Below are 18,986 nucleotides of genomic sequence, written 5' to 3'. Positions count from 1 at the left end.
AACAATTATAAATAACAACTATAAACAAACACAACTAAATAATATAAAAGGAAATGTTTGATAATGTCACGTAATATCCAAAGCATTGAGTGCCATGTGCATCTCTGTTGCAGCTGTTGAACTACTTGAACACCCTACTATTCACTAGATAGAGTGTCCCTTCTCACCTGCCGTATCGGCGACGTGTGAAAACCAAGCTCTGAAGTAAACCTCAGTAACTGGAGTATGTGAGACAGAGATCTGATACTGAATGACTATGTGTGACTAGAAAGCCATGAATGGCTCATACCTACCCACATGTCTAGTAATGCATGCAACACTTCTCCATCTGCTGGGAAAACCCCATCTTAATCTAATGAAAGCTTAGAAAGAAGAGCTTTTATTTGCATACAAAATAAACAATACAGTGTTTTTTAAAAAAATGTATGGAGAACTTCTCTGTAGAGAAATATACCCCCACCCTACTTTTTGCATTCCATGACAACAAATGATATTCCTACTTGTCATGACATGGCTGGTATGTAGATGTTGAGTTCTGTCTTTTGTATTTGAAGGGGTTCCCTGTGGGAATGAAGAGGACTTTCGGACTGGAGAGTACGAGGCCCATTTTTGAAAACTTCTCATCCGCTTTGAGTGGGAGAGGGCAGTGTGTGTGTGTGTGCGTACGTATGTGCACGTGTTTGTCGTGAGCGTTGTAACTCCTGTAAGAGGAGTGTGCCAGGCGGATACAGGATCCATCTGAAAGTGACACACTTTGGCCTCCACTAAATAATGTATGTGCCACAGGTTCAAATGTAGCTGCATACTACATGTACTGTCAGATGCATCTGTCATGGCCTCACACTCATTGAAGTTGATCTGATCTCTAGCTCAATCTGTATCCCACTCTCTATCCCTTTGTGTCCCTCTCTTTATTCCCTGAGCTGAACGACATTTTGGGATTTGACTATTTTCTAATAATATTGGCCCGAATCAACTACTTCTATCGGAAGTCATTTGCTATAATAATTTGCTATGCTAAAAATAGCCTAATATTTTTTCAAATGCATGGGAGTGTGTTTGAGTCAGTGTATTTGAGTATTTTCCAATACTTTCTAAGTGTATTTTAAAACACATTCCAATATTCAACTATTCAACTACTACCTGAGACTGTTGCCAAGGTACTCTTTGATATCCTATTGTCTTAAAAAAGTCCTTTTGACATACCTGAGAGGACCACAGAGTTGACTTGGCGGATTTCACAATCTATGCATAAGTAATTCATTTAATTTCACATGGTTGACGATTCAGTGCTTTAAACTCATTCAGAAAACCCAGCAAAACCTTACAGTACAGTGAGCATATCCTCACACTGCACAAAGTCCCCACACTGAAAGGCTCTTGACACAAAAAAAAACATTCAACGCAAAGCAAAGATACCATTACTGTTAGAGGGGGACAAAGTAAAATAGTAGAACAGTTGTGCTCCAATGGTGTAAGTAGAGGGAAAAAATGTGTTTAAACCGTCAAACAAACCTTTAGCCGTGCCCAGTGCAGTTACACCCTCCCAAGGAGAGGAAGGGCACTTAGTGTTAAAGAAATGAACAATAAAACAACCATCACACTGGTGGCTGGGGTGGGAGGTTAATTGTGACCGAGCTTCCTTGATTTGTTCAGGAATAATAGGATTGGAGCCAGACAAGGATAGGGCTGGGGTTGGGCGGTATGAGGTTGGGGACGTTGTCAACCCTGGGTCTCAACTGTTTCCTGTCAGCCTGGCCTAGGTGGTACTGACAGAGGGAGGGAGAAAGGAGTCGGTTCAGTCTAAACTGGGTTCTGGAGTTCCTTGCTTCAGGATTAAGCTGAAAGGTAGGCTATGATACTTCTATTAGTGTAATATTACATGTATAAAGTAGTCTGTCTGTCTGTCTGTCTGTCCGTCCGTCCGTCCGTCCGTCCGTCCGTCCGTCCGTCCGTCCGTCTCCGTCCGTCCGTCCGTCCGTCCGTCCGTCCGTCTCCGTCCGTCTCCGTCTCCTGTCTCCGTCCGTCCGTCCGTCCGTCTCCGTCCGTCCGTCCGTCCGTCTGTCCGTCCGTCCGTCCGTCCGTCCGTCCGTCCGTCCGTCCGTCCGTCCGTCCGTCCGTCCGTCCGTCCGTCTGTCCGTCCGTCCGTCCGTCCGTCTGTCTGTCTGTCTGTCTGTCCGTCTGTCCGTCCGTCTCCGTCCCCCCCGTCTCTCTCTGTCTCTCTCTGTCTGTCTCTCTCTCTCTCTCTCTCTCTCTCTCTCTCTCTCTCTCTCTCTCTCTCTCTCTCTCTCTCTCTCTCTCTCTCTCTCTCTCTCTCTCTCTCTCTCTCTCTCTCTCTCTCTCTCTCTCTCTCTCTCTCTCTCTCTCTCTCTCTCTCTCTCTCTCTCTCTCTCTCTCTCTCTCTCTCTCTCTCTCTCTCTCTCTCTCTCTCTCTCTCTCTCTCTCTCTCTCTCTGTGTGTCTCCCTTTGTCTCCCTCTGTCTCTCTCTCTTTAAAGTGAATATTTATTTCTCATAGCTATGTAGCTGACGTTACTGTGAGCTGCGTCCAAGACCCAAAACGGTGTGTCACTGGGAAAATCTTTTCCTCTCTCCTCTTCCTCTCTCCTCCTCTGAAGGCCAGCCTCTCTGTGCCGTCTATCAGCCTGGTGTGTCTAGAGCAGTCACAGGGTCCGAACAGAGCAGTGGAAGGCACCGGAGCCCCATCTACTCCTCTTTCTCTCACTCACAATACTCCCTCTTTTTCTCTCTTCCTTTCTCCCCCCTTTACCTCCCAGTCTTACAGTAGACTTCCCCTGTACACTCCTGCCCAGAGGAAAGAACAGGGGGATACGGTTTCCACAACAATGGAAATTCAATCAGGAAATGGAGAGGAGTTGGAGGTGGTGAGTGGCAAGTCAATAGTGACCCCGGGGTCCGTTTCCTCCTCGCCATATCTCTCTGGCCCTCAGGCAGACGGCACGGACGACCAAGTACTCCGGGAGGACCTCCAGGCTGCCAAGACCATTGAGAGATTTGACATCCCTCTGAGTAGCTTGAAGAGGATGTTTGAGAAGCCCCCAGGAGCAACAAACACCGTAAGCAAACTTCTTTGTTTATTATGCAGTACAGCTTTATGTGAATTGAATGTTTTAGCCAAACAGTGCCCAAACTTATTGTGGCCCAAAGTGCTCTGTCCATGGACTGTTTGGGAGGGAACCAACTGATGGGCAATCATGTGCTACATTTACTGTGAGAAACTGAATAAAACTTTTGTGGAAAGTTCAAAAAGTAAGTTGAGTGAAGTAGGTTCATTGCAGATTTTGTCACAGTTGTAATGTATCCGTCTCTAGTGTCTGAACGACGGTGAGCAGAGTATCCGTGTAGATAGAGGGAGGTCCGGTGACCAATGGCGTCACACTTTTAAAAAAAACATCAGCTCTGCTGCTCGTTTTTGTGTTCTTGTTGTGTCTCTCACTTAATTCCATAAATACGCCTATTCCAGTTTCAGGGTGGCTATGTGGGTTCCTGTGAAAGATGTCCGTGTGATCACTGACCAATAGAAAACCCCTGGTGCAGCACCTGGTTGCAGTATTTTGGCCCCACTTTTTATTGCATCTGGTTTTTACACAGTTAGAAAATGCTCTGTTTAGGAAGATTGATGGTTTAAATGTCAAGATAGAACAAGATGACCAGGGATAGGAAGCATGTTACAAAGAGCAGTGGATACTACGGTCTAGGGGTTAGGAGTATTGTTACAAAGAGCAGTGGATACTACGGTCTAGGGATTAGGAGTATTGTTACAAAGAGCAGTGGATACTACGGTCTAGGGATTAGGAGTATTGTTACAAAGAGCAGTGGATACTACGGTCTAGGGGTTAGGAGTATTGTTACAAAGAGCAGTGGATACTACGGTCTAGGGGTTTAGGAGTATTGTTACAAAGAGCAGTGGATACTACGGTCTAGGGGTTAGGAGTATTGTTACAAAGAGCAGTGGATACTACGGTCTAGGGGTTAGGAGTATTGTTACAAAGAGCAGTGGATACTACGGTCTAGGGATTAGGAGTATTGTTACAAAGAGCAGTGGATACTACGGTCTAGGGATTAGGAGTATTGTTACAAAGAGCAGTGGATACTACGGTCTAGGGATTAGGAGTATTGTTACAAAGAGCAGTGGATACTACGGTCTAGGGGTTAGGAGTATTGTTACAAAGAGCAGTGGATACAACGGTCTAGGGGTTAGGAGTATTGTTACAAAGAGCAGTGGATACTACGGTCTAGGGATTAGGAGTATTGTTACAAAGAGCAGTGGATACTACGGTCTAGGGGTTAGGAGTATTGTTACAAAGAGCAGTGGATACTACGGTCTAGGGGTTAGGAGTATTGTTACAAAGAGCAGTGGATACTACGGTCTAGGGGTTAGGAGTATTGTTACAAAGAGCAGTGGATACTACGGTCTAGGGGTTAGGAGTATTGTTACAAAGAGCAGTGGATACTACGGTCTAGGGGTTAGGAGTATTGTTACAAAGAGCAGTGGATACTACGGTCTAGGGGTTAGGAGTATTGTTACAAAGAGCAGTGGATACTACGGTCTAGGGGTTAGGAGTGTTGTTACAAAGAGCAGTGGATACTACGGTCTAGGGGTTAGGAGTATTGTTACAAAGAGCAGTGGATACTACGGTCTAGGGGTTAGGAGTATTGTTACAAAGAGCAGTGGATACTACGGTCTAGGGGTTAGGAGTGTTGTTACAAAGAGCAGTGGATACTACGGTCTAGGGGTTAGGAGTATTGTTACAAAGAGCAGTGGATACTACGGTCTAGGGGTTAGGAGTATTGTTACAAAGAGCAGTGGTTACTACGGTCTAGGGGTTAGGAGTATTGTTACAAAGAGCAGTGGATACTACGGTCTAGGGGTTAGGAGTATTGTTACAAAGAGCAGTGGATACTACGGTCTAGGGGTTAGGAGTATTGTTACAAAGAGCAGTGGATACTACGGTCTAGGGGTTAGGAGTGTTGTTACAAAGAGCAGTGGATACTACGGTCTAGGGGTTAGGAGTATTGTTACAAAGAGCAGTGGTTACTACGGTCTAGGGGTTAGGAGTGTTGTTACAAAGAGCAGTGGATACTACGGTCTAGGGGTTAGGAGTATTTTTACAAAGAGCAGTGGATACTACGGTCTAGGGGTTAGGAGTATTGTTACAAAGAGCAGTGGATACTACGGTCTAGGGGTTAGGAGTATTGTTACAAAGAGCAGTGGATACTACGGTCTAGGGGTTAGGAGTATTGTTACAAAGAGCAGTGGATACTACGGTCTAGGGGTTAGGAGTATTGTTACAAAGAGCAGTGGATACTACGGTCTAGGGGTTAGGAGTATTGTTACAAAGAGCAGTGGATACTACGGTCTAGGGGTTAGGAGTATTGTTACAAAGAGCAGTGGATACTACGGTCTAGGGGTTAGGAGTATTGTTACAAAGAGCAGTGGATACTACGGTCTAGGGGTTAGGAGTATTGTTACAAAGAGCAGCGGATACTACGGTCTAGGGGTTAGGAGTATTGTTACAAAGAGCAGTGGATACTACGGTCTAGGGGTTAGGAGTATTGTTACAAAGAGCAGTGGATACTACGGTCTAGGGGTTAGGAGTGTTGTTACAAAGAGCAGTGGATACTACGGTCTAGGGGTTAGGAGTGTTGTTACAAAGAGCAGTGGATACAGTGCACAGTCTAGGGGTTAGGAGATTTGTTACAAAGAGCAGTGGATATCACGTCTAGGGTTAGGAGATTTGTTACAAAGAGCAGTGGATACTGCACTAGGTCTAGGGGTTAGAGCTGTGTATTGCACACAAAGAGCAGTGGATACTACAGTCTAGGGTTAGGAGTATTGTTACAAAGAGCAGTGGATACTACAGTCTAGGGGTTAGGAGTATTGTTACAAAGAGCAGTGGATACTACGGTCTAGGGGTTAGGAGTATTGTTACAAAGAGCAGTGGATATCAGTGCACAGTCTAGGGTTTAGGAGATTTGTTACAAAGAGCAGTGGATATCAGTGCACAGTCTAGGGTTAAGGAGATTTGTTACAAAGAGCTGTGGATATCAGTGCACAGTCTAGGGTTTAGGAGATTTGTTACAAAGAGCAGTGGATATCAGTGCACAGTCTAGGGTTTAGGAGATTTGTTACAAAGAGCAGTGGATATCAGTGCACAGTCTAGGGTTTATGAGATTTGTTACAAAGAGCAGTGGATATCAGTGCACAGTCTAGGGTTTAGGAGTATTGTTACAAAGACATGAACAGGAATGACGATGCTCTGATACTTGGAGCGTCTTCTCTCTAGACAAATAGTTTATTTTTTATTTTTAAATATACCGAAAAGCCATAGAAATATGATTCAGCCTTTGGAAAAGGGTTTACCCAAAGTTTTTGACTCTGGTACAAGTGCTTACGTCAATTTTTTCTCTCTCGCTGAAGTCGAAGTGCGATTGTTTCACCGTCTGGTTTTCCATCACATTACAGCTGGCTGCTCTCAGAGGAAAATCTAAGACACTTGGAAGCAAAGTGGGTCATTTTTGGGGAAAGCATCCCACTGCCAAGTGTCTACCGTGGAGTAACGAATGGTCCATCTGACCTAGTTATTCTCTTAGTTGCTTTTAACACCGTCATGATGTCCAACCATATTCTTCTCAAATCTGGCCATGATGTGCTCGTAATGCTAAAGATCCACCGCATATTCTATTGGTTTAATCAAAACTAGAATACAAATAGTATCATAATATCCTTAGTGAATCTGTAAGGTGCCAGACAGCAAAAGGGAAAGAAATGAGGGAACTCTCCCCATTAGCTGCACCGAGAAATCTGTATTGATCTCTAGTCCATCCTCCTGTCTATGGCGTTTGGCGTAAACACACAGCTGATGTTTCTCAGCCCCCGGCCATGTTATTACTGTCCTCTTGAGAGTTGTAAACGGAACATAATCATGCTGTAAACAAAGGGTATGGCCATGTCTCAGTGTCAACCACCTGAAGGCAGCTTTAGTTATTTATAAACTAGATCAATACACCGACGGAGTTTATTGGTTTATTCGGATCCCCTTTAGCTTTTGCCGAAGCAGCAGCTACTCTTCCTGGAGTCCACACAAAACACAAAACCTGACCAGTAACAAAGCACTGATACACTGATAGACAAGAAGAGTCACAAAGATGGAGAATACAACGACATACAAGCAATACAACTAAAGAGTAATGTGTGTGTAGGTTGTGTGTGCTAGAGTGTGTCTGTGCGTGCACGTGTCCTTATTTTGCCATGGGACGTTGTTTCATCCACTTTTTTTTAGGTAATTTTTGCTGTTCGCTTGAGTAATTGAAGATGGAAGGGAGCTCCGTGCGATCATGGCTCTGTATAATACTGTGTGTTGTCGTGAATTCGTTTTGGACTTGAGGGAAAGTGAAGAGACCCCTGGTGGCATGTCTTGTGAGGTATGTATGGCTATCTGTGCTGAATGTTATTGGATTATGAGAGACAATCTGGAATTTTCATTACAGTAATACTTCTCATGAAAACAAGAAGAGAAGCAGTTCATCACCCTTTATAAACAACTCCAGTTGAGTTCTTTTTTTTTTACCAAATACAATGCTTTTAGTTTTATATGTATTTAAGACCAGTGTGTTATCAATCTACTGACTAACTTCTTACTTACCAATTCAGTGAGCTCACTGGCTTTGATTGCTTAGTTGTGGGACTCATAGTAGCTCTGACTAGTCCATAACTAGGTTCTAGATTTGTTCCTGACCATATGGCCTTAACTGGGTCCCAAAGTTGTTCATAATTAGCTCATGGTCAGGGAAAACTCTGAGCCCTACTCATAAGAAACATACAGTAGTCCCAGCTCTGTAGGTTTTAGAGGTCTTGAGGCGGCAGCACAGCTGCAGTATGGTGTCTCTCTAGCCTGCCGACTGTGGGCTGAAACCTGTTGGTGGCACATGCTCTCTGTGCAGTGCAGTGCCATGCACAGACGACGGGGCTTATTCCACACTGTGTTATTTAAGGCCTATTCCTGGCGTTTTATGGTTAAGCTGTATTTTAAAAATAACCCTGTAATTGGTATGTCGGCTGTGGCTGACAGCGCGGGAGTGGAGGGCCTTTAGGTACTGCCAGCCTGCCTCAGATCGGATGGGAGAATGTGGATCTATAGAGAGCTGGATCATGCCTGTCGTAGTCAGAGTTCTGGACTGGGTCCTGCTGTCTCTCTGTCTTCTTATGTGGATCTGTGGGTTCTGGTGTTGCTTCAGATTACAAAGAGGAAGGTGAAGTCAGCTAAACTGATTAAAGGCCAGCTGAGAAGCTTCATTCTTAGTAGTTTAACCACAAGAGCAGAAGTGTAAAACACTAAATAATTGTTGTTTTTCTGAGGGGGTTGTTGTTTTTCTGAGGAGGTTGTTTTTTTGTGAGGGTTTATATCTTTAATGTTTTTTAATTAATAAGTGTAAGCGACCTCACTGACAAGATTACATTAGGAAAGAGAGCGTGCGAGAGAGAGAGAGAGGAAATGAGAGGAGTTGAGGTGGGAAGGAAGAGAAGGTTGTGTTTGGGGAGAGGAGAATGACTAAAGATGTGAAAGGAAATGTGAGAGGTTTCTCAGATGACTGTACTGTAGTTTGCTGCGACCACAACACTGAACCACTGATGCCAAAGGTCCAAAAGATGCAATCTTTCACAGACATTCTTTGGCTCAGAATAACTGGCCATGTCTCAAATACACAGTAAAAACTTCATCTGGTACTGAGTGAAATGTAATATTTTAGGGAAAGTTAAGCCTTGTTAAGTATATTTAGACTAGTGTGGCGAGACAGAGTGGAACGAAGCCATAATAAACCAAACACATCCTGATAAGAACAGAGTCTGGCTATTCCCCAATGGACCTTGTCTTATTATACACTTAGGATACATTTGCTTCTAACACAGTTTGCTTCAAAGATGAATTATTTTATTCCCTTGACATGAGCTGACTGACATTCATGATGAGACTGAGATGATGTAGGTTAGGCTAAGAGGCTAACTTTCATTTCCCATTTGTGTCATTTAGCAGATGCTCTTACCCAGAGCAATTAGGGTTAAGTGCCTTGCTCAAGGGCGCATTGACAGATTTTTCACTCAGTCAGCTCGAGGATTTGAACCAGCAACTTTTCGGTTACTGGCCCAATGCTCTTAACCGCATAGGCTACCTGCCGCCCCCAATCCCCATACAATGGTGGTTAATCTACTGTACCTGATATACTAACGCTTAACTGCTTTCTATAGGGATCCAATATGATGACTCTCAATCCTTCTTCTATTTCATCATTGCAGTCAAGGAAAGAGGAATAAAGCCTTACTCTTACTCTATGACGCCCATTTTGGAATACATCCTTCATTTTGCGCGACCAAAATTTGTAAAGAAACCGATCTTTCTGTCATTATGTTGAATCTTAATTAGTGAGAACACGGATACTTGTCACTGTCTAATTCTTCATTTGAATCATACATGACCCTGACCCTTCTGTTTCACGTTTGATTCTCAGTGAATGGTAATCCGATTTGCAGTTTCCTTTCAATTTCCTCTGCAGAAGATTTCATTCTCGTTTGTAATTTTCGTTCTGTGTTGCCCGTGGTGTTGAAGTGCTTTTTGTTCCCCCATATCAGATTCATTCTGTCCCCTTTTGGGGCAAGGTGACCTGAGAAACAATAAAGCAGAATGTTAATAATTGATTAATACCCCTTTAGAACACTTAATTAAAGGAGACCTTGAATGAAGCACAATAATCTGACTGTTCATTTGTCTCTGTTTCACTCTGGTTTCTAATAACATTCTCAGCCACACATTATTCGCAGGCAACGGGAAGGTCACCTTCTTCTCTCTGATTTAGTCGTCTAACAAAAGCCTGTGTCAGTTCGACACAGAGCCAGTGTTCACAGATCACAGAAGAAAAGGTTTGCAGCTCACTATAAAACATGACTCTGTCTCTAGCCTTATCTGTAGGGTTGCGATGCATATTTAATAAAACGTCAGCTTTGGTGGGATATTTTATTATTTATACAGTGGAATGCCTGGGATGTCATTGAGAGGTTAGACATAACAATGGAGGATGGATCATTGCCGGGTGGTCTTATAAGTAGCGCCATAACTTCACTGATTCCACTGTAGAGAAGGACAGGTTATGCTTCCATTATCCACAGATGTGGAGTGATGCAATAGTTTATGTTCAGAGCGAAGAGCTCCTTTTTTGCTCGAGTGGACTAGCTGACTAGCCGACCCCCTTCTGCTTATGTTTACGTGGTCTGTCTGACCCTGGTTGTGTAACACTCATGCGCACGCCCGCACACACACATGCACACACTTACATACACACACACGGGTTCCCTGTACTGGTTGAGAGTGGAATAAGATGTCGTTACCAGTCCCAACCAGAGGGGGGCAAACAAATGTCTGAGCAAATGAGACACACCAATTAGTCATGCATCAGTTTAATCATCATGCTATCCTAATGAGATGACCTCAGGGATTGACGTGTGAATATATATATATATATATATATATATATATATATATATATATATATATATATATATATATACATATATACATATATATATATATATACATATATATATATACACACATATATATATATATATATATATATATATATATATATATATATATATATATATATATATATATATATATATATATATATATATATATATATATATATATTTATATATACAGTGCCAGTCAAAAGTTTTGACACATCTACTCCTTCAAGGGTTTTTCTTTGTTTTGACTATTTTCTACATTGTAGAATAGTAATGAAGACATCAAAACTATTAAATAATACATATGGAATCATGTAGTAACCAAAAAAGTGTTAAACAAATCAAAATATATATATTTATATTTGAGATTCTTCAAAGTAGCCACCCTTTGCCTTGATGACAGCTTTGCACACTCTTGGCATTCTCTGAACCAGCTTCATGAGGTAGTCACCTGGAATGCACTTCAACTAACAGGTCTGCCTTGTTAAAAGTGAATTTGTGGAATTTCTTTCCTTCTTAATGCGTATGAGCCAATCAGTTGTGTTGTGACAAGGTAGGGATGGTATACAAAATATAGCCCTATTTGGTAAAAGACCAAGTCCATACTATGGCAAGAACAGCTCAAATAAGCAAAGAGAAATGACAGTCCATCATTACTTTAAAACATGAAGGTCAGTCAATCCGGAACATTTAAGTAACTTTGAAAGTTTCTTCAAGTGCAGTCGCAAAAAACATCAAGCGCTATGATGAAACTGTCTCTCATGAGGACCGCCACAGGAAAGGAAGACCCAGAGTTACCTCTGCTGCAGAGGATCAGTTCATTAGAGTTACCAGCCTCAGAAATTGCAGCCCAAATAAATGCTTCACAGAGTTCAAGTAACTGACACATCTCAACATCAACTGTTTAGAGGAGACTGGGTGAATCAGGCCTTCATGGTCAAATTGCTGCAAAGAAACCACTACTAAAGAACACCAATAAGAAGAAGAGACTTGCTTGGGTCAAGAAACATGAGCAATGGACATTAGACCGGTGGAAATTGGTCCTTTGGTCTGATGAGTGCAAATTTTAGAATTTTGGTTCCAACCGCCGTGTCTTTGTGAGATGCAGAGTAGGTGAAGGGATGATCTCCAGCAGGGGCGGCAAGTAGCCTAGTGGTTAGCGCATTGGGCCAGTAACCGAAAGGTTGCTGGATTGAATCCCCAAGCTGACAGTGACTGCCAGGGTAAAAATCTGTTGTTCTGCCCCTGAACAAGGCAGTTAACCCACTGTTCCCCAGTAGGCAGTCATTGTAAATAAGAATTAGTTCTTAACTGACTGGTCTAGTTAAATAAAATACAAATCTCTGCATGTGGTTCCCACTGTGAAGCCTGGAGGAGGAGGTGTGATGTTGTGCTTTGCTGGTGACACTGTCAGTGATTTATTTAGAATTCAAGGCACACTTAACCAGCATGGCTACCACAACATTCTGCAGTGAAACGCCATCCCATCTGGTTTGCACTTAGTGGGACTATCACTTGTTTTTCAACAGGACAATGACCCAACACACCTCCAGGCTGTGTAAGGACTATTTGTATTATTGACTGTACGCTTGTTTATTCCATGGGTAACTCTGTGTTGTTGTTTGTGTCACACTGCTTTGCTTTATCTTGGCCAGGTCACAGTTGTAAATGAGAACTTGTTCTCAACTAGCCTACCTGGTTAAATAAAGGTGAAATAAAAATGTCAATAAAATAAAAATGGCTATTTAACCAAGAAGGAGAGTGATGGAGTGCTGCATCAGATGACCTGGCCTCCACAATCAGCCGACCTCAACCCAATTGAGATGGTTTGGGATGAGATGGACCGCAGAGTGAAAGAAAAGCAGCCAACAAGTGCTCAGCATGTGTGGGAACTCCTTCAAGACTGTTGGACAAGCATTCCAGGTGAAGCTGGTTGAGAAAATACCAAGAGTGTATTGGCATCACTGCGTCACTGCGAAGGGTCGCTACTATTTTGGTTACAACATGATTCCAGATGTGTTATTTCATAGTTTGATGTCTTCACTATTATTCTACAATGTAGAAAAAAGTACAAATAAATAAAAACCCTTGAATGAGTAGGTGTGTCCAAACTTTTGACTGGTACTGTATATATGTATTCACAAGTCATATACACATTTAATGTGACTATAGAGACATCTCCATATTGCTTCTTCTTAATAATTAGTGCTGTTGTAATGTGTTGTTTTAATGCACATCATAGAGGAGCAATATCAACGTTTTCATTATCATCTGATATTTAGATTTGAATTAAACATGACATTTGTTATAGATGAGAAACAATAGCGCTAAACACTAAAGTCTTTATAAATGTCATAGCTGTCTAATCAAATCAAAGTTTATTGGTCATGTACTGTACATAGTTTAGCGAATGTTATAGCGGGTTCAGCAAAAGGCTTGTGTTACTAGCTCCTAACAGCGCATCAAAAATGTCAAATAGTAATCAAAAAACAGAAATCACGAATGTCAGAACGAATCCAGTTGATTAACAACCCAGATAACACTGGAATCCAAATGCAATCTAAAGCCATCCTTAAAAGTTGCATACCTAAACAGGTAGGTCTATAATGAAGAAATAGAACCAAAGTCATACAGCATGTATCACTCCACAGAGATAGGATCCATGTCACCACAGCATGTACAACTCCACAGACATAGGATCCATGTCATCACACCATGGCACAGAGATAGGATCTATGTCACCACAGCATGGCACAGAGATAGGATCCATGTCACCACAGCATGGCACAGAGATAGGATCCATGTCACCACACCATGGCACAGAGATAGGATCCATATCACCACAGAATGGCACAGAGAAAGGATCCATCTCACCACAGCATGGCACAGAGATAGGATCTATGTCACCACACCATGGCACAGAGAGAGAATCTATGTCACCACACCATGGCACAGAGAGAGAATCTATGTCACCACAACATGGCACAGAGATAGGATCCATGTCACCACACCATGGCACAGAGATAGAATCTATGTCACCACAGCATGGCACAAAGATATGATCTATGTCACCACAGCATGGCACAAAGATAGAATCTATGTCACTACACCATGGCACGTTCTGTGTCATTGTCCTGTTATTTCACCAAGGAGTTCATCTCGGGTAATTTGTTTTTGGAGGTTCTAGGGGGCTTCCGAGATAGATAGCCCACTCCCCATCCTCACTTCACCACTTCAAGGGACACCCAGTCTCTAAATATACAGCCCACTGTGACTTATGAAGCTTGATGTTATGGGTGGCTTTAAATGTGACATGTCCTGAAGGCCCGCTGGACACGTAAATGTGAGGCGTCTGCACACATTCAGATGGTGGCACGTGCGGTTGGGAATGTACATGGGAGCTTGGGTTGATTTTCACAGCTTGAGTAGCTACCGTACCTCTGTACTGTTGGATGTACAAAAGCATTTATTTTATTTAACCAGGCAAGTCAGTTAAGAACAAATTCTTATATACAATGACAGCCTACCCCGGCCAAACCCGGACGACACTGGGCCAATTGTGCGCTGCCCAAGTGACTCCCAATCATGGTGATACAGCCTGGAATAGAACCAGGGTCTGTAGTAACGCCTCTAGCACTGAGATGCAGTGCCTTAGACCGCTGCGCCACTCTGGAGCATGATTGTCCTTTCATTTCTATGGAGGCCTTGAACATGATGTAATGTGTCCCATATGCAGGATCTTCAGCTAAGTAACTTGACACTTGACGCAACATCATATGTATGCTTGCGTGTTATATTTAGGGGTTAGTCAATTGTGATTACTGTCATTTCATTGGCTGCCCCGGTTGACAGGAAGTGGTATTTGGCAAACAGGTTTGAGAGCCTCTTTTAATGCTCCAAAATGGTTAGTGTTATGTTGACATTGAGGCTACAGTTTACTCACACCCACATCAAAACCCATTCATTCTGACCCATTCTTCCAGCCCTCTCTTGTCCAGCCCAGCCCGGCCCAAAGTGGCTCAACGGCTCACTCGTAAGATTCCATTAGCTCTATGAGACACTTCCACCTCATCTCAGTTTCACTGATTCAAATCATTTAATGGAGTCACGGCTGTATGAGTTCAACCACACGGCCCAATGACAAAGGAGTTGGTCTCTGAACGCTAGACATTCCAATTATTACCAGCACTTATCTGTTGTACAGTTAAACCAATGGCCAGGCCACGTCGTCACCTGGCTTTTCATTTCAATTGACTTGACCTAAAACAGGTTCTATTCTAGATACTCTACGGGTAGGGAGTTTGATTGGGGGGGAGGGGTTCCCTTTCTAAAGCATTCATCTTGTACTTATCTGTTATGTGCATATAATGAGCATTCCTTTCCTATTGTTTACCAATCATCTTCCTTATCTTCATGACCCATCTTCACCACCAGCATGATTCTGTGTTTCAGGGCCCTTTTCTTTTTTTCCAGCGGTATTATGATGACACCCAGAACGGCACCGGAGCGTGCACGCTAACGGATTACCACCCGACCCACAGGGCTTACAGTTTAATCATTTATGTAGATATTGCTATGAGACAAAGACAGCACTGTAATTCATAACGTCCCCTCACACAGACCTGGCTGCTACTGTGATGGTTGCCATGGTGAAATAGATTAAATGTTTTAGTTTTTTTTTCAAACCTGTTAAAGCTTTATTTATAACTTACTGGATGACGAACGGTATTCGGAGTGACGGCTTAATCATTAACAGCAATACTGTTGGTCAAACTGAGCACACACTCGCAGCTAGTTTATTTTGCTTCCACCTGTCTATATCCATATAAACAAAGATAGACTAGGCCTATATCCCCAGAACATTGTATCAGCATTGATGAACAAGGGGCCCCTGATTATGTCCAAAGTCACTGTCTGGACATGGAGAAGGTTCTGGATATACCGGTTTAGATCCGTCACTCGTACGTATAAATAGCGTCGGATGGAGTTGGTGTTTGGCAGCGCTCAGCAAACATTAAGAGGCAGAGGAGCCTGATAAAAGGGAGTGAAACATGATTTGCATTCATTACGCATAGGCCCAGTGGGATGAGACAGAGAGAATGGCCTAGTCAGAGAGAGAGAGAGAGAGAGTGAACGAGAGAGAATGAGAGAGAGAGAGAGAGAGACACAAAAAACAGAGCAAACTAGAATGCTATTTGGTCCTTAACAGAGAGTACACAGTAGCAGAATGCCTGACCACTGTAACTGACCCAAACGTAAGGAAAGTGTTTGACTATGTACAGACTCAGTGAGCATAGCCTTGCTATTGAAAAAGGTCGCCATAGGCAGACCTGGCTCTCAAGAGAAGACAGGCTATGTGCACACTGCCCACAAAATTAGGTGAAAACTGAGCTGCACTTCCTAAACTGCCCAATGTATGATATTAGAGACATATTTTCCTCAGATTACACAGATACACAATGAATTAGAAAACAAACCCGAGTTTGTTAAACTCCCATATCTATTGGGTGAAATACCAGTGTGCCATCACAGCAGCAAAATTTGTGACCTGTTGCCATAAGAAAAGGGCAACCTGTCACGCCCTGACCTTAGATATCTCTGTTGTTCTATATATTTTGGTTAGGTCAGGGTGTGACTAGGGTGGGTACTCTAGTTTTTGTATGTCTAGGGTTTTTGTATGTCTAGGGTTTTTTGTATGTTTATGTTGGCCTCATATGGTTCCAATCAGAGACAGCTGTTTATCATTGTCTCTGATTGGGGATCATATTTAGGTAGCCATTTTCCTCATTTGTGTTGTGGGATCTAGTCTATGTTTAGTTGCCTGTCTGCACTATTCATATAGCTTCACGTTTCGTTCGTTGGTTTTGTTGTTTTTGTTAAGTGGTTCATTCAATAAAAGAGAATGTACGCATACCACGCTGTGCTTTGGTCCGATCCTTATGACGAACATGACAGAAGATCCCGCCACAAATGGACCAAACAGCATGGCGAGGAGGCCTGGACTTGGGAGGAGATCCTGGATGGAAAAGGACCCTGGACGCAGGCCGGGGAGTATCGCCTTCCGAAGGAGGAGATAGAGGCAGCGAGAGAGGAACGGTGTCGATACGAGGAGTTAAGCCCATTTTTGGGGGGAGGCACATGGAGCAGTCGGCGGACCCGAGGAGTAAACCAGAGCCAGTCTGGGAGAAGAAGGAGTACTCGGAGGAGAGAGAAATGGGGGAGTTGTTGAGTTGGTGGAGGACGCACAGATTTGGAATAAAGCAACGTGTTGTCAGTTTGGTGCCACCTGAGTCAGCTCCCCGTACTCATCCTGAAACGTGTGTTAAAGTTCCGGAGCAATTGATGCCGGCTATACACACCAGGTCTCCATTGTTCCTTCACAGCCCAGTGCGTCCTGTGCTAGCAACCCGCACTTGCCGGACTGGAGTGAGCATCCAGTCAGGAAGGGTTGTGCCAGCTCTGCGCTCTAGACCTCCAGTGTGCCTCCATAGTCCAGTACGTCCTGTGCCTTTTCCCCACACTCGCCCTGAGGTGCGTGTCATGAGCCCAGTACCACATGTACCGGTCCCACGCATCAGGTCTCCAGTGCGCATCCACAGTCCAGTACGTCCTGTGCCTCCTCCCCGCACTCGCCCTGAGGTGCGTGTCACCAGCCTGGTACCACCATTGCCGGCACCACGCATCAGGCCTCGAGTGTGCCTCCACAGTCCAGAGCTTCCGGCGACAGTTCCCAGTCCAGAGCTTCCGGTGACAGTTCCCAGTCCAGAACTTCTGGCGACGGTCTAGAGTCTTCAGTCTAGAGTCTTCAGCGACGAGCTGCAGTCCAGAGTCTCCGGCGATGATCCACGGTCCGGTTTAACAGAAGCGGAGGGATCAGCGTAAGGAGGGGGGGCTGCGTCCAGAATCGCCACCGAGGGTGAATGCCCACCTGGACCCTCCCCTATAGGTTCAGGTTTGCGGCTGGGAGTCTGCACCTTAAAAGAGAATGTACGAATACCACGCTGCACCTTGGTCCAATCCTTATATATATATATTTTTTTTCTTACCTTTATTTAACTAGGCAAGTCAGTTAAGAGCAAATTCTTATTTTCAATGACGGCCTAGGAACTACCTGTTCAGGGGCAGAACGACAGCTTGGGGATTTGAACTTGGGGATTTGAACTTGGGGATTTGAACTTGGGGATTTGAACTTGCAACCTTCCGGTTACTAGTCCAACGCTCTAACCACTAGGCTACCCTGCCACCCCACTAGGCTACCCTGCCGCCCCTTATGACGAACATGACACAACTAGTGAAGAACAAAAACCATTGTAAATACAACTCATATTTATGTTTATTTATTTTTTATTTTGTACATTAACTATTTGCACATAATATTACATTTGTAATGCCTTTATTCTTTTGGAAATTTTGTGAGTGTAATGTTAACTGTTAAAACTTCTTTGGGATAGGGGGCAGCATTTTCACTTTTGGATGAAAAGCATGCCCAGAGTAAACTGCCCGCTACTCAGTCCCAGATGCTAATATATGCATATTATTATTAGTTTTGGATAGAAAACACCATGAAGTTTCTAAAACTGTTTGAATAATGTCTGTGAGTATAACAGAACTCATATGGCAGGCCAAAACATGAGAAGAATATCCAAACAGGAAGTGGGAAATCTGAGGTTTGTGGTTTTTGAACTCAGCCCCTATTCAATACACAGTGGGATATGGGTCATTTTGCACTTCCTAAGGCTTCCACTAGATGTCAACCGTCTTTAGAACGTTGTTTCAGGCTTCTACTGTGAAGGAGGGCCGAATGAGAGCTGATTGAGTCAGAAGTCTGGCAGCAGCCTCGATCTCAGTCACGCACATTTCACATGAGAGGTAGCTCTCGTTCCATTGCTTTTCTACAGACAATGGAATTCTCCGGTTGGAACATTATTGAACATTTATGATAAAAACATCCTAAAGATTGATTCTATACTTAGTTTATTATTATTATTATTATTATTGTGGAACTGGGATTCCTGGGAGTGCATTCTGATGAAGATCATCAAAGGTAAGTGAATATTTATAATGCTATTTCTGACTAATGTTGACTGCGCAACATGGCGGATATTTCTTTGGGCTGTTTTGGGCTCTGAGCGCCGTACTCAGATTATCAAATCAAATCAAATTTATTTATATAGCCCTTCGTACATCAGCTGATATCTCAAAGTGCTGTACAGAAACCCAGCCTAAAACCCCAAACAGCAAGCAATGCAGGTGTAGAAGCACGGTGGCTAGGATAAACTCCCTAGAAAGGCCAAAACCTAGGAAGAAACCTAGAGAGGAACCAGGCTATGTGGGGTGGCCAGTCCTCTTCTGGCTGTGCCGGGTGGAGATTATAACAGAACATGGCCAAGATGTTCAAATGTTCATAAATGACCAGCATGGTCCAATAATAATAAGGCAGAACAG

At 43.4% G+C, this 18,986-nt stretch overlaps 1 protein-coding gene across 3 annotated transcripts in view; it reads left to right on the top strand.

Annotated features, from left to right (window-relative positions):
* The first annotated feature begins 1,595 nt into the window (after nucleotides 1-1,595).
* LOC112266449 (xin actin-binding repeat-containing protein 2) overlaps nucleotides 1,596-18,986 on the top strand; it is a 59,099-nt gene continuing 41,708 nt past the window's right edge. The window contains exons 1-2 of one of the 3 annotated variants that reach the window (XM_024443918.2): nucleotides 1,596-1,848; nucleotides 2,776-3,075. In XM_024443918.2, the coding sequence (XP_024299686.2) occupies nucleotides 2,845-3,075 (231 nt within the window). In that variant the 5' untranslated portion in view covers nucleotides 1,596-1,848; nucleotides 2,776-2,844. Of the gene's footprint in view, nucleotides 1,849-2,497; nucleotides 3,076-18,986 lie in introns of those variants that run through there. The other 2 variants (XM_024443917.2, XM_024443919.2) reach the window with 2 other exon arrangements.

This window comes from Oncorhynchus tshawytscha, linkage group LG14 (assembly GCF_018296145.1).
Source record: "Oncorhynchus tshawytscha isolate Ot180627B linkage group LG14, Otsh_v2.0, whole genome shotgun sequence".
Classification (NCBI taxonomy): domain Eukaryota; kingdom Metazoa; phylum Chordata; class Actinopteri; order Salmoniformes; family Salmonidae; genus Oncorhynchus; species Oncorhynchus tshawytscha.
Note: the sequence above shows the minus strand (reverse complement) of the source record. Positions and strands in the feature narration are given on the sequence as shown.